At 39.5% G+C, this 27,129-nt stretch overlaps 1 protein-coding gene across 1 annotated transcript in view; it reads left to right on the top strand.

Moving 5' to 3' along the window:
• Positions 1-27,129, top strand: part of csmd2 (CUB and Sushi multiple domains 2) — a 175,266-nt gene that overhangs the window by 123,546 nt on the left and 24,591 nt on the right. The window contains exons 33-48 of the mRNA XM_077506435.1: positions 2,842-2,955; positions 6,834-6,929; positions 7,139-7,342; positions 8,347-8,471; positions 10,719-10,815; positions 11,188-11,292; positions 11,449-11,567; positions 11,868-11,937; positions 14,715-14,831; positions 15,341-15,550; positions 16,540-16,728; positions 17,489-17,666; positions 18,334-18,479; positions 18,562-18,642; positions 19,481-19,594; positions 25,663-25,851. Of these exons, the coding sequence (XP_077362561.1) occupies positions 2,842-2,955; positions 6,834-6,929; positions 7,139-7,342; positions 8,347-8,471; positions 10,719-10,815; positions 11,188-11,292; positions 11,449-11,567; positions 11,868-11,937; positions 14,715-14,831; positions 15,341-15,550; positions 16,540-16,728; positions 17,489-17,666; positions 18,334-18,479; positions 18,562-18,642; positions 19,481-19,594; positions 25,663-25,851 (2,154 nt within the window). The remainder of the gene's footprint in view (positions 1-2,841; positions 2,956-6,833; positions 6,930-7,138; positions 7,343-8,346; positions 8,472-10,718; positions 10,816-11,187; positions 11,293-11,448; positions 11,568-11,867; positions 11,938-14,714; positions 14,832-15,340; positions 15,551-16,539; positions 16,729-17,488; positions 17,667-18,333; positions 18,480-18,561; positions 18,643-19,480; positions 19,595-25,662; positions 25,852-27,129) is intronic.

The following is a 27,129-nucleotide window of genomic DNA, read 5'->3' as shown; positions in this document are numbered from 1 at the left end:
AAAAAAAAGAGGGTGGATTAATCATTTCTACCTATGCAAGGACACAAATTTTCAGCTAATAATTCAGTTTCAGAAATAAAAATAGTTTCATCCACTTGTTGCTTAGTGTCAAGGTCCAATTTGTGAAAACATCACATTAAATTAATGGTTCTTAACACATTCATTGCCAGACCAGCAAAAAAAATGCATCATTTGACGTCATTTTCCGTGAATGGCAGTGAATGAGTTAGGTGTGGTCAGTTTACTACTGATTGTTCTTGTTGTGGTTCAGAATGTCAAGTTGGGATTCAGCTGCTGCTCAGTGGCACACAGGGGTCACTATTTGCCTTGTGACTGTTAGCAGTTTTTAATAAGTAACTGTACATTATATCAACCATTTATAATTGCTTCATTGATTTTTACCATGTTTAATAAATAACTAAAGTGGCCCTTGCAGCTTTCTATTTTTATGTATGTGGCCCTCAGAGGAAAAAGTTTGGACACCTCTGCACTAGATGATGGTCAGATTGTTTTTTTCAGAACTCTATCGTTGATAATAGTTTCTTAAAACTTTTCCTCTAATTTTGAGCGGTATCTGATGCGAAATTGACTGGGGTCAAATTTGTACAATTTCCTTTTCAGGTGCAATTTTCCTTCAGGGATTACTATTGTCACCTTTCTACCATTTAATTCTCATCTCATTTTCTTCAAACTTTTAAGGGATTATTTCTCAATTCCAAAGAGAGTGGGAACCCTGCAGTAATAGTGACACTGCCTGTAAAAGTAAAACCACCTGAGAGCTGCCCAACTATTGTTACTGTCATTGGAGCAATTTAATCAGTATTTTACATATCCAGCAAGGAATATATCTGACCTCTTAATTGGTATCTGGAAGATTTTTTTTTAGCCTTTTGTATTTTCCATATTAAAAAAGAAAAGTCAGCTTTCTGACCTTGAAATCAGATCAGGTAGCCCCAAGCCACTAAAAAAATATAATTAAGTCAAACTGTGCAACTTTCTTGGCAAAGTTGAAGTTGAAATACCCATTAGAAGATGTGACAACACTTCAAATAAATTTGCTGACGTGCCTCTTGTTGGAATATCCATGAGTGACAGAATTGGCAGTACACAACAGACCACATTTGCATCTTCCTCGAAAATGATTCCAAGAAAAAATGCAATGTAATAGAATTTGCACTTACCTCAATCAAAAATGTAATAAAACCCAATTATAAAATAATTTCACAAATAATGTAATAAAAAAAATCCTGACTGATGTTAGAATAACCATTGTTATTACATAATTGGGGATTTATTAATCTTGATGTGGGCCTTTTTTCTCAAAACTGAACATGTAAAACTTGACAGATAATGTAATATATTTGTTCATTATCAGTCCAATGTTCTACATTTTGAGAATCTAAGACACAGCAGAAATTGGAGTGTTAAAATTTGGTTGTTAAATGTTTCAAAGTGGATTTCAACCTGCAATTTTTTTTTAAACATTGTTCTAAATGGAGGTCAGTGTTGAAGTTATTTGGTAGAGTTGATTTATTTGGTGTGAAACCAACTCTGTACAGAGTTAATCAAAGTAAGCTGCCCCCACTTGATTAGAATTGCTCTGCCGCAAACACGTCTGGAGTGCTAATTTTTACACTTAACTCATTTGCTCCCAATAACGTATAAATACGTTGTTGTTTTTTTAATGTTCTAAGTGTCCCAGCAACGTATTTATACCTCTTTTTGTTTTTTTTTTATGCTAGAGCATACAGAAGGCTTTGGTGCAGCCTCTCAACTGCAAAGAACGGTTGCAGAAATGGTAGTTATTACACAAACGGCCAGCAGGTGGCCGCAGAGCAAAGGATATCAACCAGGGCCATGTAGAAAAAAAGCTAACTTACTTACAATTTTAAATAGATTTGTGAAAACTGATGAAACTTAGCTCTCTTCTTATGCTAATTGCTGCAAAACGGAAACAGATAGAAACATACTTTTTTTTCCTGCTGAAAGAAGAGACTTTAATCTTTCTTTTTCATGCTTTTATAGCAATTGAACACAATATTCTGTGGGACTTGCAAAATCGGTCAAAATCTAGTAAAACAGATGAGTGGGGAGTGAACGTGATTGCTTCTGTGAAAATGGCTGGGATTGATGCACCTGTTTGTTTTTTATTTGATAATTTTACGTTTATATTTTATTATTAAACAATCAAAGACTATAGTGTTTAAATTTCCCGAAAATATTTTTTTTATTACATAATTGGTGATATTATTACAGTATTGGGTTTTCTAACATGTTTTTATATAATTTAGTGCAAAGTGTGACATTTTCAAGAAATTAGTACATTTTTTCTGGAACGTTAGCAGAGATGCTATTTAAATGGTTTAATCCATTGGCAAAGATCAGTTAATGGGACCTGCTGAGGCGCGGTTGTTACTCTGCAGTTACGGTCCGGCAACTGATGAAACACGCTGACCTCTGGCGCCCCTTCATTCCCCTCCAGTTTCCAATGTCCGCTTTGTTCTTGCACTTGTAAAGCCGACACAGATTAGATCTGAACGGTTAAATGTGTTCCAGTAATAGCGGTTGAGAGGGGTGGTTGAAAGGATGAGTGGTGACAGTACGTAAAGATATTGGCTGTTATTGCTTGAAAACCTTTCATCTGCTGACAAAACATCAAACCAAGACCGTTGTTTTAATATTCCCTTTTGTCAGATAAGATCAGATATTGTTTGTGTTTTAACTGGTGACATCTGTTTTTCATAAGTTCAGAGAGGACGATCTGACTTAAATAGCTGAAGATATTCTCTGGCAATTACGGTTCCAAATTTGTAAATCTACCACCTGTATGTTCCTTTCTAGTGGTCTTCAGCCAGTTTGCATTCTTCCAGACAGCTCTGAATGACGTTGTGGAGGTTTTTGATGGGCCCACACAGTCCTCCCGTGTTCTTAGCTCCTTGTCCGGAGCGCACACAGGTAACAAATGCTATTTATTATTTCAGACATGAGTGAGGAGGAACTAAAATGTTTCTGCTGTGACCTTTTTGTTGACACATTGCTGACAGAGGTGGAGATGCAGCGCCAGGTGTGCTCTACCGAAGTGCAAACGGCTGCATCAACTTGCTTCGTCACAGAGATAACAAATCATTAGACATGCGCAAGATCGCGTGCAAATACACCTGTATTAGTGTTACATAAACACGTGTATGTGCAAGCAGTTTTATATACAGTAGATGAGCAAGAGTATTTACTCATTGTACATATGGACAGCACATTTGTCAGGTGGAAGGAAGTTCAGTTATATGGTGCTTTAAAATACAAAAGTTTACACTAATCCCATGATGGTGATGTATTATTTTGGATAAATTGTATTCTATTGGTCATGTTTTACTGCTTGTAAATGTGGATTGGGGATCAAACTTGGACCTGTCGGTTTGGGAGCACAAGCACTACCAGCGAGCTAAAATTGTGAGCCACCGAGTATCACATCTCTGTATTTTGGTCAGTCTGGGACTTGACAGAAGCAAATAATGATTCCTTTGGTTTGTGTCCAGGGCATGCTGGGAAAAACCTAAGAAGAAGAAAAAAAAGCACTTACAAAAAACATCTAGTTTCCTGCTCAATAAACAAGACACCATATTAACTGGGAAATCATGCCAGCCAACTCACAGAACTCACTAAGCAAGCAGAGCAAAGCAGAGTTCATGCTGTTTGGCAAAGAAGACAGACTTTAGTTCTACAAAGATGGTCCCCCCAAAGAGACAGAAAACACGAGAGTGCAGGATTGAACGAAGGGGTCTTGCCTTTTAATTAATCAAGGAAAACATATTCCTTAATACTGCTTTTGGTATTTTCTAGAGGTTTATAAATCCTCGCAGGTTCTTCTACTGTTTGAAACCTGTTTATTGCTTAACAGCTGGAGCAATAATCTCAGCCCTAACTGCTGAATCCAAACCAGCGAACACCATCAACTCCTTTTGGCGACTGGCTTCCCGCCAAAGTCTTTCCTTCAAATCAGTTGCGGAGAAGCTCTAAATGGGTGACCTGGTTTGCAGCGGGAAGCTGACCAGAGGCTTGATAAGCAACATGCTGACACATGTCTGATCTGCTAAGGTGAACACATTCCCCCACATAGCGAATTGTAAAGCGGTCGCCATGACAGCATTCTGCCGGGGCCTTCCTGCAATTAACTACCCAGCATGTCCCGGGGTCTCGGTAGTGGCACCCGAGCAGTCATGGCCATGACACTTGTAGCTGGAGTTCCTTTTTGATGCAACACCTACAGGAACAGATATATTAAACACATACGTGGAATAAGATGACAGTACAGGTTGGGGAGATACACATAGCGGGATGTTTCCTCGGGGGGTTAAGCATGTCTGCCTCCCCACTACCGTGTGACAGCAAGCAGACACGGTGTAATGAGATCCTCCGCCGAGAGGCAGTCGGCAGCTTGAGCAGCAAAGACTGAGAGGCAGAGATGCTCGAGCATGATATCATGTTCCGCGCCTCCCATCTCTGTAGAAACGTCACTGGGGTTTAATTAAGATGTTGTGGGCCGTTTGAGATCATTCCAAAGATTCGGTTTGTTTTTTGGTCTTCTGTCAAAAAGATAATCAAATATCTGGACATGTAGTGTTTTCATCCCAAGAAAGAAAGCTGGACCTCGAGAATTGGTGAACCGTGGATTTCACCATTTTATTTTGTCGCAGGTCGCATCCCGGCATCCATTTTTTTTTTTTTGTCCAAACAGCAACTCAGTTCCTTGGATCATGTGCATGTCAATCACACAGTCGCTATCGTGATTCATATGATGTGTAACTGTTATAGCGCAAGTGTTTTGCTCATACCAAAACTAGAACTACCTCCTGCATCTGTGTCTAAGAATAAGTGTTGTTCCGATACCGATACTGGTATCGGCAGAGGTGCCGATACTGCATAAAAACAGTGGTATCGGTATCGGTGAATACTCACAAGTAACATGCCGATACTATTAATTCCAAAGCTAATATAGGATTTTGGATGCAGCATGTTGTGTCTTTCTCATGCACAACATTCACTCATATGTGACATGTTCACTGCATGCCGATCTAAGATATCCTATTGGCCCTTGAATGCTCTGAACGAATAGCAGGACAGCTTTTTCATGTTGAGGAAAAAAAAAAACTGAAGTATCGGTATGGTATCGGTATCGGCCGATACTGCAAAGCTGGGTATCGGTATCGGTATCGGGAGCCCAAAAACGGTATCGGAACAACACTACTAAGAATCATGGGAATTTTACTCATACTAGCCTAATTCAGTGGTCGCCAGTCAAAACCAGCGCAAGATGAGTTTTTTTAGCGACATATTTCCAATGTTACTTTGCGGGACAGGCCCAAGGTAAATGATACAGCCAGATTCTAATGGGTCCCGCGAACGAGCAAAAAAAGTTTGATTATGGTGAGTGCATTGCTTATTTAACAGCTGTTGAACTGTCAACCACGATATCATTTAGCATTAGCTAATGTAACATGTTAACACAACCAGATTTATTAGCAATTAAATTTGTTGTCAATAGTTTGTTGTGAGAATGTATTGTACGTTTGATTTTCAGCGGAATTGTAGTTTTTTTTTAAATGTGAAAATCTGGTCGCTAAGTTTCATCAAGCCTTAAAACATCTGGGGGGGGAAAAAAAAATTGCCATTATTAAATAATGAGATACTACTGTATTTTCTACAGTTATCAAGAGACAAAATGAATTATTTAGAGTTGAAGTGTGACTGATTTAAAAATGTGGCTGCCACTAAAAGTTTTAATCCAAAACATGAGTGGAATGCGAAGCTCACTAAATGCCTGGGTATTAACTAGTGTTGTTCCGATACCGTTTTTTGGGCCCCGATACCAATTCCGATACCAAGCTTTGCAGTATCGGCCGATACAGATACCATACCGATACCTGAGTTGTTTTTTTTTCCTCAACATGAAAAAGCTGTCCTGCTATTGGCTCAGAGCATTCAAGGGCCAATAGGACATCTTAGACCAGCATGCAGTGAACATGTCACATATCAGTGAATGTCGTGCACCAGCAAGACACAAGATACTGCATCCAAAATCCTATATTAGCTTTGGAATTAATGGTATCGGCATGTTACTTGTGAGTAGTCACCGATACCGATACCACTGTTTTAATGCAGTATCGGCACCTCTGCCGATACCAGTATCGGTATCGGAACAACACTAGTATTAACAGCCATGTTTTTGAATTTATCTGAAAATATTTCATGAAATATTGTGGGCAGAACTTTAAAATAAATAAATACATAAATAAATCAAATGTTTGTCAATCGGGTGGTGTTGCAGATGGAATATTTGTTTTACCTTACAAACAAAAGCATATGCCCCTTCTACAAGGCAAAGCTGTCAGCACTGGCAGACTATCATCAAATCTATTCATATTTCATTGCATTCTAAAAAACAATTATGAGATATTATTTTTATAGATAACAGATGTTCATTTCTGCACTCAACTTAAAAATAACAATTTGGCCCACACTAGTTCTCAGTGGCTCAAGTATCGCTGTATGCAAACCGTCAGAGCGTAGCTTAATTTTACACATGACCTGTTGGTGAGCCACGACTCCGGTTGACATTCAAACCCCTCCTGAATGTGTAGAATGTCATTTAGGTAATGTCTACATGGCCCAAAGCCTAGCAGAATGTAGGTGATAAACCCAAGCATGAATTGAATTCTGTATTTCACACTCACCTGAGTGAAACCAGGAGAGATGAGAGTGTTGAGCTCCCACACTTACAGTATGCACTGAGGGCACTTAGTTTATAACAATTCCAATTGTTTTTTCTCCACCGTCAGGCGAGTCATTGCCGTTGGCGACAACCAACCAAATCCTGATACGCTTCACCTCGAAAGGCCAATCTAGCTCAAGGGGATTCCACCTGGTCTACCAGGGTGAGTGAGTTTATATGACGCAGGTGACTGCACACACATGCACGTACGCAAATTGCACTTTAGATCCTGAAAACTCCCATTCGCTGACCATGAGTGATTCTAGGATGACTTCAAACTCTATTGCTCTTCAACATCCAAGGAATAGTAATATAATAGTAAATCAGTTCACATTTGAATTCACTTATTCATCCATTTCCTGCTCTGCAAAGCTGTGCCACGGACCAGCGCGACGCAGTGCAGCTCGGTCCCCGAGCCCCGGAACGGCCGACGGATGGGCAACAATTTTGCCGTTGGCGCCGTGATTCGCTTTGAGTGCAGCCCAGGTTATGTGCTCGAGGGATCGGCCGCCATTGAATGTTTGACAGTGCCCAATGCGCTGGCTCAGTGGAACAGCTCCATCCCCAGCTGCATAGGTAGGACATGAATCTTGTACACACACACACACACACGCTGGTTTTCATCTTTCATCCTTCCTTCTCTCCTTGCCTTGCGTGCGAACCGTATGTTAACCTGACGCAGATTTGTGCTTGCCTGTAGAGCCAATAGTCAGCCATGCAGCACGCAGGTGGCAGGCAGTTCATAAGTAAACCCCAGCAGAAATACATTGAGAAGTCCACATGTTCAAAAATGGAACATCTCTCAACACACGCACACACAAGAAGCTGTAACAGATGTGCTTACCAGATGTTTGTTGGAAGACGGTGGTGAAAGATTCGCATGTGAATAGACAATTTATTAAGTTTTATAAAAAAAATAATAATAAATAAACAAACCAGTTTAGTCACACCCCTAATATATATATATATATATATATATATATATATATATATATATATATATATATATATATATATATATATACAGTATATATATATATATATATATATATATATATATATACATACCGTATTTTCCGCACTATAAGGCGCATCTTCAATGAATGACATATTTTAAAACTTTTTTTCTTTTTATATAAGGCGCTACAGTAGAGGCTGGGGTTACGTTATGCATCCATTAGATGGTGCTGCGCTAAAGGGAATGTCAACAAAAGTCAGATAGGTCAGTCAAACATTATTAATAGATTACAAACCAGCTTTCTGACAACTCCGTTCACTCCCAAAATGAATAAAAAGCTGTTTTGTTATTTTCTCTGAGGTAAAGTATTAGTATTAGCTAGCGATCCAAGATGGTGGGATCTCCGATCGTGCAGAGTCACCGATAGCGTCTTGACAGCGAGACCTTTTGCGGCTCAATATTGATCCATATATAAGGCGCACTGGATTATAAGGCGCATGGTCAGCTTTTGAAAAATATTGAAGGCTTTTAGGTGCGCCTTATAGTACGGAAAATACGGTGTATGATTACAGCACATGCATCTACTGTATATGGTTGGTTAATATGCTGCTCTCTTCCACAGTTCCATGTGGAGCTAATCTTACTCAACGTACCGGGACCATTTTATCACCTGGGTTTCCAGAGCCTTACCTCAACAGCCTCAACTGTGTCTGGAAAATTACGGTTCCTGAGGGATCTGGAATCCAGGTCTGTACTGTATTTATACTGGGAGCTGAGGGTCATGGAGAAGTTGACTGCAAAAAATTAAAAATAAAAATAAAAAACTTCCATTCCTTCAGGAAGGGGAAAAATGATCAAATCTCTAAACCCACGCAAAATAGAATTCAATTAGCAAACATGATATTTTCCAGCATTTACAGGAACTCTTTCAGGTTGTGTCTTTAACATCAGCCTGCAATGGCCTGACCACTGCACACGTGTGGTGGTGTCTAATTAGCTGACCAAGTGCAAATTAACATCCAATTAGCACTATCCTAATTGCAGTTCTAGATGGAAATCAGGAGGTCTGTTTATAAACTTTAAATGGGCAAATTTTGCAAGTAGCCGATTGGTTTAGATCGCACCTGTGATAAATGTGCATTCCTCACTTCGTCCTCTTTGCAGGAGTTTGTCGCGTAGTCTTTGGGGATCTGCCAGATGGAAAGTTTCTTGGCGTACAGTTTAGCTTCTGCGGCTAATGACCTCAGTGTTGTCCCTTAGCTATTAGCGCCCGTCACCCCAGCTGAATGTCTTTAGGTCAGAAATATGACACAACAGCCTTAATATCAATGTGATACACACATCACGTCTGTGTGTGTGCGTGTGCCCACATTCCCCTCACTGACATTGCGCTTTGAATAGGTGACGTGCCAATTCTGGGGGTTTGCTATTCTGTCTCCATACGCTAACGTAATCCTCTCATCTGTTGTATTCCAGATTCATTGTCCCCAATTTCATTGTCTTTGTCACGTTTTTCCTGTCTTACGGAGAGACACAAAGAAGCTGGTTTTCATTTGTGCTTCAGCATAACACAGACTTTGCAATGTGAATGATGCAAGAGTCAAACATTGATATTGTATGTGTTTGTATGCTACTGTGGTACAAGTTGGCCAAACAAAAGAAACTGCAACTGAGTGGAATATTTAGATTATTATTATTATTATTTTTTTCTCATTGATTTGCATTTTCTAAACACACGTTAACTACCCCACCGGCACATTTTTTATGCCCAACTAATGAAAGATCAATATGTGATCTCCCTTCTCATCTCTTCAAGATGCACCACAGCTATCACCTCCTCCTTCCATTAAATGGCCCGTAAACAATCTATCACCATCAGTTAAGATGACCCAGTTTTGAAGGATGACAGGTGGATCTAAATGAGTGAGAGAAAAATTAGCTATCATGGACCGTCTTTGTGAAATGTGGAAATTGAACCCACCTATAGGGTGACCAAATTTATCCTCTTTTGCCTCCATTTTTTTTTTAATTAATTAATAAAAATGTCTGTTTTTCATTGCAAAACAAGTGGGAGGCGGAGTGCACCGCGTGACCAAGACTGGTATACCGTGGACTGCACCCGTGTCAATCGTGAGGCATGTAGGGAAAATAGAAAAGCGGGTTTTGTGTTGCGTGTTTTCATTGGTATATATCAAAAACGTTATACATACCCCACTTCATAAGCATTGAAATAAGGTAATCAGCTGTATCAGCTGTCCAGAACTGAGCTTACCGGAAGCACTGCCAAACCGGAGGGCATGGGTTCGATCCGGCTCGAAAAGGTCGATCACGGGTTTACATTATGTTTTTTTTTTTTATTAATTTATTTTATTTTTTTATTAATTTGTCAAGTAAGACTTCAAAAGAAAGTTGTTTTTTTTTTTTTGTGGAAATCAAAATGTGACCACAGGAGTCCCACATAAACATAATCTGCTAATGTCAAGAGTAACTCATTTTAATGATGTCTTTAGATCGCCGTATGTAACATATTGTAATTTCTCTCCAAGTGAGCTAGTCAAGCAAAGGCTTCAAGTGAAAGCTTACGATGCTCAACAACCTGAAGTCGCTATGGCTAGCTTTAACACTCTCCGAAGCATCCGCTAAATGAAATTTTTCATAAATTTTGAGTCCGAGGGCAGCTTTCCAGATTTTGCAAACGCCTACTCTAGGAGTTCCCTCAGTGGTGGTACAGTACTATCAGACTTTCTGCCACTTGGTTTGTCAAGAACTGATCATGTTTCAAGAAACTTGACATGGCTAGCCTAAATTACACACCCATGACATTTCCAAGGGCAAGGGCATAAGATGACAAAAACTTCAACTCTTAAGAAGCTGTCAAATTCCAATAGCCTCATTCCTGTCCGAATGATACCTGAAACGAAATAGAAAGTGTATTGTGACATTTGGAACAGGTAGCAAAACCATTTTTTTAAAAAAAATATTCACTGTTAACAGATCCAGGTCATCAGCTTTGTCACAGAACAGAACTGGGACTCGTTGGAGGTGTTTGATGGAGGCGACAATACTGACACCTTACTTGGAAGTTTCTCAGGTAGTCTAGAACTTGTTTTGGCTTATAGCCTTGTTTTTTTTTTCTGTTTTTCTATCTGTTAGACTGGTGATTTCTCAACACCAAGACCAATTGTGTGTTGATCATTATACTCAACAAAATTATTATCCTCATGCTGTTTTGTCTTTGGAGTTAATTGATGTGTGGTAACTTTGTTAATCTCCCTTTTATAGCAAGAGGTAATAGTCTTTTTTTTTTTTTTTTTTTTTTTTTTTCTCTTTAACCGAGAAATAAAAATGCTAATGTTAGGAAAGCAGCGTTTAATCTATTTGTAAGAAAGTGAAGCAGTTAGTCATGGTCAGCTTAAGCAACAGATAGGATCACTAAATACCTACGATTTATTTTCTCCCCAAGGCACCACAGTTCCAGCTCTCCTCAACAGTACTTCCAACCAACTATACCTCCATTTTTTCTCCGATATTAGCGTGTCTGCTGCTGGATTCAGGCTGGAATACAAAAGTAAGTTCAAATGATAATAATGAATAGAACTTGTGCGACACCTCAAAGACAACTATGATTTTTTTAAATAACTTATTCATTGCAATTATAGTGTTTAATTAAAAAAAAAAATACTACATGTAATGCTGAATTAATACCCAAATTTTATCCCTTCAGCGGTGTCCCTAACCAGCTGTCCCGAGCCAGTCATTCCTATGAATGCCATCAAGATTGGGGAGCGTCTTCAGATGAATAATGTGGTGTCTTTTCAGTGTGAACCTGGATACACGCTACAGGTAAAATCATAAAGCCGTACGTATAACAAGTGGTTCATAGCAAATGTCGATCTTTTGGAGACGCCAAATAAGCGCCACCTTCCAATCATTCCGTTATTTTTATACGGTTGTAGTTCTCCTTCTGCATCGATCTTTGTCACTTCAGATAGATTTTGTAATTTAGCCGCTGCATGAAGCCATTTGGAGACAACGTGCAGCTGCTTCAAACAATTAGAGCTCCAGATGTGAGTGAGTGCAAATTAATTCACGGGCACTTTGTTGCATTTTCCACTCTTGCTCTGCACATGGTTTACCTTGAAGGGGAATTCGCATATCACCTGTATGCCAGGAACCGTCCGAAGATGGAACTACCCTCCGCCTCTATGCATCGGTAAGAAGAACCATTTCTTACTTGCTTCTTCTGGCCTTTTTCTATGGGATGACAACTTTTCCTCAGGGACCATTCTCTCCCTCTGCTCCCCAGATGATTATTTAAAGCGCTACAAGGCCATGATCTCATTTTTCAGGCTTGTGATCTTGACACTGTGGCATCAACAGCTTTACGTTGTCGCTTCAAATTCAAAGGGAGCAAGTTTCGTCTTACGTTTATCCCTCAGGGTAGTGCAAATCAATAGTGTGATACTCTTTTTACCCCCAAAGATAAGACAACAGAATGAATTAGGGCATTTGAGTTTATTTAATCCAGTGTTACTCACCCTTTATAATGGCAAATAAAACGTTTTACTTAAGTACGTTCATATACATAATTGCAAATAACATTTAAAGGGACAGTAATGGGAAAAAATCAACGTTTTGGAACTTTTAGCCATGTTAAAATTCTAATTCCTCATCAAAAACATCACCCAAGTGGTGTTTTCCTCTATTCCCCCCTCTATGAGAAATTCTAGGTCATTCTGCTCTCCAAGCACCAGCCCCTCCCAACCTGAGAAAACAAGCAGGTGCTCACTTTATGACATCATTAGGTGCGGACCCATCCCTACACTGCCGCTGCATACTAAACGCACGCCCACTTTCTCTGAGATCTCCATGCTCGCGGGATAAAGAGTAGCCTATATTAATAAACATTCTGTCCAAATTCAAAGAAAACAATTATCCTTCACATTTAAAATGCCAAAGAGCAATCACAGATGGCCGTCTTAAAATCCGATGTTCTGACAATTGTGTAAACTACAAGTCTTTTGTGCTGTTGAACCTAACTGAAAGAATGGCGTATTGGTTAGCGCGCTCACCCTGTAAGCAGCAGGTTCCCGGTTCGTGACCCACTTAAGGTGTTTTTTTGTTTTTTTTTTCCTTCTTCTTCTTTCCTCTCCTTTTCCCTCTCCTCCCCTCCTTATTCACTACGATTTCTTGCGGCTAAGAGCCGTTTTGTTTCAGAGGCGGGGTTTTACTGAACGAGGTGTTACAAAAATAACCAGCAAAACACCTAATATTTAAAAAAAATAAATAAAAAAATACATCGCCATGGTGTCAACTAGGTAAGATTTATTCATTATATGCCTATAATTAACTGTGGAAGGGCTTAAAATATGGTGATCTAATCCCTTTTAAATGTACTTACAAGTTTGTTTGAATGTACTTGTAAACTAAATGCTAAAAATTTTGCATTTTCCCCCATAATGCTTTGGATTATTGACTTGGCATGTGCATAACCCATGGCACTGTGGAAAAGTTCTTAGCATTTAGCCTACAAATACATTTGAACATACTTACAAATACGTTCAAACATATTTGCAAATACTTTCGAATGAATTGCCAGTCAAAAATGTTCACTCCCATTGGGAGTTCCACACTTCCTTGAGCACCTGCCAAAAGAGCGAGTCGACTGTTATTTCACCAGAAAAACAATGAATAAATAAATAAAGTAATTAATTAATTCATTAATATTATTATATCTAATCAACAGTGGAACATTGATTGGTTTCACCTATCAAGTGGTACTTTAAATTTAACTTTAAAAACACTGGCTTCTGAAAAGAAACATGTCAAGCAGGACGCTGACTTTGAAAAGACAAAAACAAGACGAACAAAGGGATTTTGATGGAACAATAATAATTTACACTAATGGCACACTCGTGTGCCACGGCACCCTGGTTGGGAATCACTGATTAATCCTATGAATCATGTGAGAGTGCTTTAACAAACAATTTCCATTATGCCAGCAATTGCTTGAAGTCTGGGAAATTCATACATCCGCATTTCCTGTTTGCAACCTTACACAGAGCATACGAAATGCAGCCATTATTTATTCCTGAGAGAAAAATAATGGTAGATCACCCACATTTTTTTTCCCTCTGGGGTGACTCCCTCTTTTGTCTTAAGTAGGCTGTTTTTCTCATTTATTTTCCCCTTCTCACATTTATTTTTTATTTTTTCCCGCCTTCCAGGACTACTCACTGTTTTCTGCTTTAGTCAGCTGATGCTTTTAACATCAGTTTAATGTCCTTTCATCTTTTTTTGTGTCTTATTTCGGGGCTTCTCTCGTTTCATCTTTCTTGATACCATCATCAGTTTTATTTCAAACTATTTTGAGTCCTCGTCCTGGATTTCAGTCAAGGAAATTGTATCCACCGGTGGTTTAAGATGAAAGGAACATTGACAAACGCAAGATGTGCATGATGTGCCACGATGACATCTCGACGTAAAGAAAAATGCAGCATGTGCAACATACAGTACTTAACAAATGTAGTATTGCACCCAATGTAAAGTTTATGTTACAGTAAACAATATTGTTACTTATTACTGTATTGGGTACTACACCGGAACGTAGACGCTCTGAAGATGAAGATCTGACTCTCATAGCAGTTGGAAGAATATAATGTACCATGTTTTCTTAAGATGGTACCTAGCGGCAGTAAATACAATGAAAACAGCAGGGGGGCCAAAGTTGAACCCTGTGGAACACCATACGAGAACACATCTGAGTAATCAAGGCTAACACAAAAAGTCCTGAAACAGGGCTGAAACTGTGCTTTTCATCTTATTCAAACCTGTCTGGAAAACCTACCTGATCTTATGTTCTTCCAAGAAAAAAAGTCTTTGTCTAAAAAATAACATTTTAATGAATTCCAAAACTATATATTATGCTGTATTATATTTTTAAAGATATTCTGCCCATGTTAATATCATGTTTTTACTGGTACCTACCAGCCCAATGTGGAGGAATTCGGGAGGAGATGGAGGGCATGATACTCAGCCCCGGTTTCCATGGCAACTATCCTAGTAACAGTGACTGCACATGGAGAATCTACCTGCCTGTTGGTTACGGTAAGAATCAGGGTCTCCTAAAAGCGTTTAAAACAGCACAAAGCATTCAGAGTGTGCTAAAACTAGATTCTGTATTACCATTTAGCCGTTGGCACATGAGACTGAACACTTTCCTTGGACGGTTTTCAAATTCTTGTGCCAATTGCCCTTTTTAATTACTTTTTTCCTTTGACACAGTCAGTGGAGAAGTCTTCTGCTTCATTTATGAGTACGCGTTCTGAATTAAAGAAAACATAATACAATGGGGGTTATTCAACAGATCATTACTATAATATTCCCATTCATTGTCCTAATTGCCCCCCGAGACAATGGTGATGAGAAGAAAGAGTAATCAGTTCTTTTTTAAATCTGACCGCAAATGGCACACGTCCAGCTGATGCGCATCAATTTGATAATTATCTGAGTGTTAATATATAACAACGTGACTTATTTTGTTGTCATGTTATCACCATGTTTGCAATAAGAAGGAAAAATCATCAATTGTGTTGTTGTTGTTTTTTTCCTTCTAGGAGCCCACATACAGTTTCTCAATTTCTCCACTGAAGCAAACCACGATTTCCTTGAAATACGCAACGGACCCCTGGACACGAGTGCCGTCATTGGACGATTCAGCGGGCAGGATGTTCCTTCCTCCCTTCTCACCACTTCACATGAGACCACCGTTTATTTCCATAGTGACCATTCACAGAACAAACCAGGGTTCCGGTTCGAGTACCAAGGTAAATGACCTTGATGTTGAAGAACTTTTACTTCACGCCCTGGGATTCTTTTCAAACTGTCTGGTTTAATATGCAGTTCACATTCTAATTGATATAATCACCAGGATTAATTTTTGCTAATTGTGGAAGTGACTTAGCCTCAGTATTCAGAGTTAATTTCAGCTGCAGAGCATGATATATCCCATAATCACTTCAGTGTATTTTAGCCGAAGTACATTTAATATATTGAGCTATTTGCCTGGAAAATTACAATATTGTCATAAAATGATGAATAATGACTTGTAAAGGTAGAATGCTGTGTCATAATTTCGCTTCCCTCTTTCCATCAAGTTAATTTAGTCACTATCAGTGTCATGTGAGGTGTGCATCATCACACCTTTTTAATCACTTATACCAAACTGTTGATCACTTATCGTAAAAGATCTTTTTATTTTGCCGAAGGAAAGTTTCACGACATATTACCGTGGCTGCAACTGCTACCGGCACCACGCACATTATTTTGTTTGATTCCACAAACATTGGTGAATAGAAAAATAGCAATACGTATTTACATGATTACATATAAATTACCATATAAATCAAACATTATATTTGCAAATACCCCTGTTTTCAGCATTTGCATGAGTTATCGCCTATGATAGGAAATCGCTGATCCACAGAAATCCATTTATTCCATCATATTTACATCCTGGCTCTTTGAGCCGCAACCCCTGCTCCACATTTGTATCCAAAGGGGAAAACGAGAGCTGTTTACCAACACTGTTGCTAATGGTTCAAGACAAATACACGCCTTTTGCCCTCAGAAGGACTTTGACAGGGAGAAACAAAACAAAACTCTGAGTAATTGTCATCTCGCCAGAAAAGACGAAAAATAAAACGATTCACCGTTCACACCGGTTCTGTTGCACCCCTATATATATATATATATATATATATATATATATATATGCATCCTTCACGGTTCCATCATCTGCTTACCTTGCCTATAGCTTATGAACTACAGGAGTGCCCGGATCCAGAGCCTTTCCGCTATGGTGTCGTAGTGGGCGCTGGCTATAATGTGGGCCAATCCATTTCCTTCGAGTGTCTGCCTGGATACCAGCTGGTGGGACATTCCATCCTCACCTGTGAACACGGCACAACCCGTAATTGGGATAACCCTTTCCCTCGCTGTGAAGGTAGGTTCCAAATATGGCAACTTTCAGTTTGTCTAATCAACTATTATGGTATATTGGAACAGTATACATACATATTTTTATAATGAATCAACCATCATATTTTGAGTTTTAATCAGTTGCAATGCTGGTTTCAAGTTTGGTTTCAAGTTAACACACTTTCTGCCTGTCACTCATAAGCAGGTTGGTTACAAGCTCTAGTAGAGAGCAATTCCATCAAGTGTTCAGCTTTTAATCAGTCTGATCGATAACTCATCTGACAGATGAGACACTAGCCGAGGGTTCTCTGCTGTTACACATCAGGTAGCTGAATAATATGAACACACACAGATGTGCTACCCTCAGCGCCTCTGAGAAACGGATGAAAAAGCAATTTTAGCGCTGGGAATGATTGTATACACATCGGCGTCCGATGGTGCGTCGTTTATCTGAGCTGCTTGTCTCGGCTGCTTGAGACGTCTAAACGACTGTGATTACGGTGAGCTCTCCTCCTTCATGGTTGCAGCACTGTTGATTATGAGGTTTGCGTTTCAGAAGGGAATGGTAGGTTACATTTTATGTCTGTTGCGGAGTATTGTATTTAAATGGTGAATCACTGTCAGTTGTTAATATTGTAACCTGGCTTAAATCTACAGTTAGCTTTTGACCAGTCTCAATTTCACCACTAGCAGGCTTTCCTTACACACCTTTAACTGAAATCTGATTTGTTACATACGTCAGTGGAATTATAATATCCTTTTTTTTTTTAACTCTGATATCTCAGTGCCTTGCGGTGGAAACATCACATCGGACAACGGGACCATCTTCTCTCCACGCTACCCAGAAGAATACCTCAACTCGGCAGACTGCTCCTGGTTGATCACTGTGGCTCCTGGCTTTGGAATCAAGCTCAACTTCACACTACTTCATGTTCACGGGCCACATGACTTCATAACAGTTTGGTATGTGATAACCTCTGTGACTATTTTTGATAAATCGATTAAAAGAAAGCTATGTGTGCATGTTTTGGTTTGTTTTGTGCGTTTATGATTTTTTTGTTTTGTATTGATGAAGGGCGGTGTCCTTTTATCACCTCTGACATGATCGGAATTGTTTTTGTTGCGAAGTTATCTGGCAAAAATGAGTAGAAAATTGTATAACCGGCCCTACTTGGATTGATGTTTCTCAGTAAACTCCCATCGAGCTAAGATGTGGACTATCTTGTTCCCCAGTTTCAACTTGCCACCTCTGTGTATCTAGCCACTGAACTACTGAGCCAAGGAAATGGGCCCCGTAATGGTAACTTGGCCGGAGTGCAGTCAGGCAGCAGTCCCTAGCCAGCCATTTCCAGAGCTGCTTGTAATCTCCCATGCCCACTCTGACAGCCAAAGACAGATGGTTTTTAAGCTGAATGGTTGTGGTATAATTCCGGGAGCTGGCTTAATCGGCCGTTCCCCGCGTCAAGGGACGGCTCCGATTGGCCACAGCTTCCAAAAGCATTTTCATCGGACGTTAGTTAGTAGCCACAGTCAAATCTAGATCAGTCATTCTGTGCTCAAATGCAGTGTTTACCTTCCCGTCGTGCGATGTAATATTTCATGCTCTCTGATAAGGCTTTGTTGTCTTTAGGGACGGCCCACAAGAAACGGCAAGGAAACTAGGTGTGTTCACTGATGGAGAGCCCAACGACCCCCCTAGGAGCACATCGAATCAGGTCCTGATCCGTTTTCGGAGTAACACAGAGAAAGGTGGATTGTTTCACATCTACTATCAAGGTAAGTCCCTTTTCCGCAACTCCCAATACATCCTGTATCATGATATGTTTTGTACAACTCATATTCTTCCTCATCAATAAAGCTTATAGGCTGCAGTTCTGTCTGCCTCCGACCATCATTCCCAATGCAGAAATCCTGATGGCAAGCAAAGAGTTTAAAATAGGTAAAAGTTCAAAGTATGACATTGATTACTGGTGCCATATTTTTCGGACTATAAGTCATTTATTTTCATTGTTTGGCTGGTCCTATGATTAATACTCAGGTGCAACTTGTATGTATTTAAATTTGAGCTCGGATTTCCTAATTGTGTTGAAGGCAGCGAATCCGATTTGAAACCTTTTTCAATCTAACTACTAATCTTTTTCATTTTAGTTTAATATGGCTTACCTTAACACATTCATTGCCAGGCCAGCAAAAAAAATGCATCATTTGACGTCTTTTTCCGTCAATGGCAGTGAATGAGTTAACTAAAGGTAGAAAGAATCCTAGTCAGTTATTGCACCTTTTGATGCTCTACATAGTAAATCCTTGTTGCAGATGCCGTATGCTAAACCAATACTACTACTACTCACTTACTTACTTTTTGTTTGGTAATTGGTAAATATTTTTGGTGTATTACCACTATCTTTTTGAGCATGCAGCATCTTCTGCAAGGATTTACAATTTGCAGTATTGAAAGGCACAATAATCAAACAGGACTCTACCTTTGGCCACAATGCACAGGATTCTATTTCAGGTAAGCCATTTTAAACTAAAAATAAAAACATTTCCATAGCAACAGGAAGTCATTTGCTTCCATCGACATGATTAGGAAATGGGGATTTTGGGTGCCAGTCCAAGCTCTAGTGTTCTTGGTCTTAATTTTTGTCAAGTCATTGCCCCCGCCCCCACCCCCACCCCCCCACAAAAAAATGTGACGGAGCATTTATAGGATGAAAAATACTACAAAAAACACTCACATCCTGTGTGGCTCAAGTCATCCTCTACCTGTTTCTGTCCAGGTGACATTGTGCGCTACAGGTGTATCCCGGGCTACCAGCTAAGCGGCAACGACATCCTCACTTGTCGCTTAGGGGCACACTTAGAGTTTGAGGGGCCTCCGCCATCGTGTGATGGTGAGTGAGTCAGATGCAGAATTTTAGTTTGTAACATGCTGATTTTATTGCCTTTCTTGAGATATGTTAAAAGATGCTGGCTCATAAATTTACAATTGTGGCTGTCTTTTAGAAACATGTTTATTTACCTGCTGAAATCTGAGTTCACAGGAATCCTAATTTTGCAATATAAACCACAAATTACAAAACTTTTAATGGTGTTTATTGAGAACAACCACAATTTTATGAACTGATCTGATTATCATATCACCGTGTGGTTGTTCTCATATATATTTTTCTTCAAATTAATTCATGCACTTCCAGCTGGGGCAAATTTACGACTCCCGTGGGTTTTTTTTTTTTTTTTTTTTTGCACAAGCCTGCAGTCATAGTGCCAAAGCTTCATATCATTTTGGTGGAACCTTTCATCTCCGCGGATGATGCTCGGTTCCCGCGAGACTGAGAATGGCTGCCGCGTCGCTGTCTTCGTGCAGCGGAGAATTATCTTCCCAAAGGACCTAATAGTTACACTGTTACCAACACGCTGCACCCTTATCGTGCCGAATGTTGTGCTCAACACGTTTCCTCAGGGTAGGACGAAACTGGTGCACAGAGAGGTCTCTCTTTTTCACTCTGCTTTAAAATATTACAAACACGTATTACATTTATTATTTTTTTTTTTAATACTCTTGCTGCTTTCTACTTTGCCACCTTCTCATTTTGTTTCTCACATGGATTTTCTAGTGAGTTTCTTTTTCAGGCAACACACTGCCTGGAAATGCAGACCCACCGCCCAACCCCCCCCGTCCCCCCCCGCCACCCCCCCCCCCCTCCCCCTAATTCTGTTGTCTGTCCCAGGACTTCATGCTTTTCAATGTGCAATGATGTTACTAGTACGAGTATGAGTACTGTGCATAATGCTTACCAAGCCAAAGTTAGGGAGGGGGTGCTTTTTCAGGCAACCCACTAACTGGAACCCTTCTAACCCTCCCACCCCGCCATAAATTTTGTTTTGTTGGTCCCAGGACTTCATGCTTTTCAATTTGCAATGATGATACTACTATGAGTAGGCAGGGTGAGTCGAGTTTCATATACATACAGCTTTCCTAGCCAGAGTTAGCTAAGGGGTGCTGTTTCAGGCAGCCCACTGCCTGAAAATGAGCCCTAACCCTAACCCTTTCAAGGGATTTGTACAAAATACGAGGTTTGGCAGCAGGATGGTGAGGGAAGCGTGGCTTTACCGAGCCGAAGGATGATTGAGAATAGGACAGGAGTTTAGAGCCAAAGTGAGCAAGGAGAGGACAAGGATAGACTGAGGTTGGAATGCACAGCTCATTGAAATGCACGGGACATGCCGGCTGCAGCTGCACCTATCAAATCATCGCTTCTGGCTCTCATGAGCGCAACCCTCCGCGCACATCAAATTGCCCCTGCACGTGAACACACATCTTTACTCAACACAGTGCCCGCCTTGCGTGTAGATACGACGACTGCGGTGGTCTCCTCAAGAGCAGTGCCAGAGCTTCCGTCCTGTTCTGCGGTGCCGTTTGCCCCTCATGAGCATCGTCTCTCATCCTCTGCATTGCCTCTGAGTCCAACCCCCCCACACTCCCCCACGCGGTTCCTGCCGACTCACCGGCATCACATTTTGTGACTCTTCTTGCGTAACGCACCTGTTAATCTCCTGCGCACTCAACCTTCTTCGGCGGCTGTTTAAATCACAGTATTTTGACGTCTATCAGCGCACTCTTGTCCTGCTTGATCTCCCTTTAAATACAACAATCACAGAGAGACAAATTCACTCCTCTGCTTTGTATTCAGTTCAGAGAACCATCGCCAGACATGAGTGGCTTTTTCCATCCACTTTTGATGCCATTTTAGCAACCACTTTGTACATTATTCAATGTGGCCTGTGTTTGGTGGCACAGGATAGTGTTGGACTCACAGGGACTTTGAGTGAACATCTTGCACAAACAAACAGTGGCATTAGCACAAAGTGAGTGAAGTCAGTAATTAACAGAGGCGGGAGACTTGAGCATTGAGATGAAATAGACTCGAGTTGACTTAAGTTGCTAATTGTGACTTAAACTTTTTGAAAAGAAAGTATTATTTGCGTCGAGTGAGCTACCAATCTGGCAACGATGGCCACCTTGACAAGGTCGCAGCTTAACTCGTTCAACAAGTGTCACCAACATTGAAAACATGGATTTTGATCATACTAGGAAAACAGAAACATGTAAGGTTTGAAACTGGAGAATAAGAGACACAACATCTATGACATTCACTTTCAACAGTTGCTGTGTGAACGCTGAAGCAAAGCAAGATAGCTTAAATGAGAAGACAATAAAGTGATAGATTAGAAACCATGCTGAATGTAAACTTGAAATTATACAATTATTAGCATTATTGAATGCCACATTCAAGGAAATTGGGAGGTCAGACTATTCCGACTTCATACCAAGAAATATGCACAAGAACTCGCCTTTGAGCTTATATCTGATGTCACTCGCCTCAACAATGACACAGACCGTGAATGGCAAAACATATACATTTATTTATCTTTAGTTTAATTTAGTTTATTTGACATAGGTTGTCGTAACACAACGTAATTTGGAATTACTGCCTGAACCAGAACAACAAACACATGAACTTTGTTGTTTACATTTGCCTCAAACGCTTCGAGGTCGGAACTGTATTCCGACTTTCCACCTTCCTGGAATGCAGATGTGTTTTGTGGACATATACAATAGCAGCAAGTGTTTCCTTCACATTCAGTTTCCAGCTGCAGTTAGCTTTCTTCCATTATTACCCCTTACCATTCCCTTCCTATCTCGCTCCTTTTTTTATTCCATATATTATTATTTTTCAACTATGCCCTCTTTCTTTAAATCCTAGAGAAAGGATTACAGCTGCCTCTTATTCAGGCCATCATTGTCATCCCTGACTCCTCGCAGTTGTTAGGTCCTGATTCATGCTAATATGTGTGTAGTAGCCCATTCCCTTCAATCAGCTCCTTATCACCTTTGTGCATATGATAATTAAATTCCAGAAAAGCGACAAGAGTACTGCAGCAGTAAAAAGATTCATATATCTGTGATTTCTGGATGCATGAGCTCATTCTGCATCCGTATGGCGAAGCTATAAATATACAAACTGCAGTGTTTGCTTGCTTGCAGAAGTGAGCAGACAGGGGAATCCTTTAATTTTAGCAATAGCCGTCGCCGTGTGAGAGGAATATGAATGGATTTTGCGCAGACCATGTGCTCCTTCGGGGTGTCGTGCACGTTGCGATATCCCTGTTGACTCGACTGTTTGACTTATTAGAAGGAAGTTTTAAATTTGAAGGCCTATAAGCATTGATCTTGCTTCTTTCTTTCCATGGGATTTGTCCCCTCGTGTCCGGTTGCTTACAGTCAAATGCAGCAATGCTGCATTTCAAAGTGTCAGTTTAACCCTGGGCAATATCTTATTTTGAAATGACTTGGTCAGAACCATCAAAAAGCCGAAAACCTGTCACAATATTGCCTAAGGGTTAAGTAGTAGCCATGGCAGGATGAAGGCAGTTTTGTAAACATTTTGGAAGGTCAGATGAGAGTACTCCTATCCGCAACCCAATTGATCGCTTAATGAATGTCACGCATTTTACATATAACATCTGAATTCAATCATGACATCTGCCAGTGATGTATTCATTTATTTATTTTTGTTTCACTCTTAGAATTCTTCATCAGAAATTAAAATATCTCACATTCAATTTTTATACACAACTGTATTTATAACTAGACTAAGTGCAATTTCTTGAGAAATTGTGTGGGAATGCTGCAAGCTGAATGCTAAGATTTGAATGCATGTGGAATGCTTATGAAGTAAGCATAAGTTATATGTATGGAAGTGGGTGTGGAAAGTGAAATAATTCAATGTCTATCCCATTGAAAATGAATGGGGAAAAGTTAATATTTAACGTTAAATTGTGCGGATACTGTAAGTAATGTGGAATCAGATGATATATTCCCGGGGAGGCGTGAATTTTTGAAGCAAGTTGAAATTTGAACAGTGCAAATCGGAAGTATTATGTGGGAGTTGTTACATGGCAAAAAAGTGTGGAGAATAAAAATCACAATAACATATGAATGCTTCAGCATTCCCACAATAAATACTTCTATGTTGCCAACTGATTCAATGATATTCTTCAGTGTGACATGGAAGCATCAACAAAAAAGATAAGATGTCCTCGCTTGGATTGCATTGCGAGATCCTGATTCAAGTCGGTAAATGTGCTCCAAAGACCTTTCTTCATTTTCCTCTCCCCTGGGAGCTTTTGAGTCAGGCAGGCAAACACAGAGGATGTGAAGGAAATGCATCTGCATTTTGTACACATGGCTTTCCATCATGTTTTATACATATCGCTGGATGCACGCTTCGAACATACCTATATTAACAATTTGCATAATTTATGATAATCTCCCGGTGTTTCTCTGGTTTGAGATTTTCAGCTATTGAGTATGCAACGTAAACCGCCATTACACTAGAAGTCATTTGCAATTCAGTGAACGACACACTTGACATTGTAAGATTTCCTCATGCAATAAATCCCACTTAGTTTGCACGCCAAGAATGATAACAGCCAACATTTTTAATAATTTGTAAACACATTTTAACCGAGGCAGTTGGCCATTTTTTTTTTTTTTTGCCCCATTGCCTTTTTAATCCTTGTGTATATTTGAAGGCAAACACAAGGGTAAACATGCTACAAACACGTGAGAAGTGGCGGGTCCACATGCACATGAGCAAATTGACGTGACATGGCCCAACTTAGACCAGTGAAAGTAGGGCCACCATTTTTAACTCATTCAGTGCCATTGACGGCTATACACGTCAAAGATCCATTTTTACTGGGCTGGCAGTGAATGAGTTAACAGTTGTTACAAAATCAACAATTTCAGCTGTCAAAATCTCCAAGGCCTTTGAAGCACGAAGTGTTTCAAAGTAGGATTTGGCTTCCACGCAGGGTCCCGATTTTTAACAGTTGTTGCAAAATTGAGTTAAAAATTCAGCTATCAGAATGTGTGACCTTGTTTTAAAAGAGAAAAGGTTCAAATGGGTTTTGAATGGAGGTTTTGGCTTCCATACCAGGTCCCGATTTTTTAACAGTGGTTACAAAATGAAGTTAAAAACTTCAGGTATGAGAAGGTCAAAGTCAGGGGTGCAACCCACTGAACAATGTAGACACCTCTGATTCCTAACCAGTCATTTTTTCAAAGAAAGGTTTTTACCCTCAACCAGAGTCACCATTTTCAGCAGTTCTTACAAAATTATTTTGAAAAATTCAGCTGTCAGTATGTGTCACCACAGCTTTTAAAGGAAAAGAGTTAAAGCAGGGCTTTGTTTCTATAGTGGCAACAAAACCCAATTAAAAAGCTAAGTTTTGGCAATGTTACTGAACAGGATTTCAGCTGTCAGTTATTCAGCTGTCAGAATGTGTGACCCCAGCTTTTAAGGTGTACTGCAGGATTTTATCAAATTTCACTCCATTGGTCAAAAAATTATGCATTTATTACAAATAATGTCTATGCTAGTGACTTAGGGAGACAGACAGAACAGATATGTGATGTTCTATTTTATGGCAGAAAATGTAAACCACAATTGACATTTTTGTTTGGTGATTTGCCATGAAATTTTTGGAACTTGAAAATGTGTGCTTTGCTCAATAAAGGTTAGGAATCACTGACTTTGACATTGAACAAATATGGCTTCCAGGCAGGCCTGAGTTGGCATCTGTAAGACATTAAAGTTGGACAAATAGAAGAAATCTGATTTTTGCTCAAGGCTATCCATTAATAAGAGAGGATAATTGGGAATTCTGGACTCACCTAGCAGACAGTGTAGTGTTTGTAATAATTATCGAATTACAATAGCACTTGAAGGAACACTGATTTGCCCTTCAACAATATTCTGGCCCGCCCGATTTCGTACTTCAGGATCAATTCTGTGAATAAACAACATCCATTCAGATCGTCAATGTTCAATAAATTAGCAACGGGTAATTCTGCTGCTAATTCATATTTTCTTCTCTTGTTTTGACTCATCAGTGACATGTCCCATGAATGAGGTATTGACAGCATCCACAGGCGTCATCATGAGCCAGTCACCGGGCACCGGCTTCCCTCATTTTGAGTCGTGCTCCTGGGTCGTCAAAGTGGAGCCCGGATACAATATCACGTTTACGATAGAGCATTTCCAGACCAGCCGTCAATTTGATGAACTGGAAATCTTTGATGGTGAGACGTTGTGTTTCCTTTTTCAATCAACATATGTCCTTTCAATGTTTACCAAGAGCAATTAGCGCCATGCGCAATTAAAGCTTAAAATGAACCAAAGAAGCACAAATGGTGTTTCCTCCTCATCTGCTTTGTGCATTTGCATGTAATCACAGGGGCAGTCAGCAAGCCTGGCAGGCTCCTCACAGTAAATGGTGGTCGTATACGCAAGACTTGCTGATTAGTGCAGTTTTTATTTTATTTATTTATTTTTTTTGCAAAGCAAAAATGAGCAGACACTCGCTAACCTTGGGGCTGCCAAACCAATTACTGAACATACTTTCAATTTTTTTGCCTCTTCAATTAGGTGCAGAGTAAATTTAGATTTTATTATAAGTGAAACTAAAAGCAGACTCCCTTACAGACACAACTCGGCAAACTGTGGAGACTGTTCTCATGGAAATGTAGTCGAATAGGGTACGACGTGTATTCCAAGTAATTCCAAGTAATTTTCACTCACTCCTTTTCGATTTAATCTTTGCAATATTATACTCATAGTAACAACCAGAAGACCGCATATTTTCAGTCAACTATTTACTGGATGCCAGAAAGATTGAAGCCTTTTTCTGCTGAATGTGGTCGGTCAAGTCTGTCCAAAATGGTTCTTGATACTTCCAGAGCCACACCCACACAGGAGGACACCTCTGCCTAGCCCATGTGACCATGTGACTCTCTGATATAATAAAAAATAAATAAATGATAACTAAAAAATAATAACTAACGAAATAAATAAATAAATAAATAGTAATATTAATAATAATAATGATGATGATGATAATAATAATAATAATAATAATAATAAATTATTTACAATGGAAGTCTCCAAAAAAACAAAAAAAAATGTCTGTGCTTTAAAGCTGCACTTCGTAACAATTTGTCCCAAAATATCTTCACAATAGCCTTTTTATTTGACCATTTATGATGGAAGCATTTTTAGTAGATTATAGGGGTGTGAATTGCCTAGTACCTGACAATTTGATTCGTATCACGATTCATAGGTCACGATTCGATTCGATTAATCCCGATACAAATTTAAAGTCGATTGTTGCGATTTTTTTTGTATTCAAATTTAGAAAATCCTAATCAATAAACTTGTACAGTGTAAGATTTGTATGAAAATGTATTATTTATTTATCTGAAACTTAATTCTTATACAGGTAATAATCTGTTTCATGTTTGAACAGCATTGAAATAAAATATTAAGGCTTAATGTTCCATGAATATAACATTATTTCATGT

The sequence above is a fragment of the Festucalex cinctus genome, chromosome 19 (assembly GCF_051991245.1).
Source record: "Festucalex cinctus isolate MCC-2025b chromosome 19, RoL_Fcin_1.0, whole genome shotgun sequence".
In the NCBI taxonomy this organism is placed as follows: Eukaryota; Metazoa; Chordata; class Actinopteri; order Syngnathiformes; family Syngnathidae; genus Festucalex; species Festucalex cinctus.
Note: the sequence above shows the minus strand (reverse complement) of the source record. Positions and strands in the feature narration are given on the sequence as shown.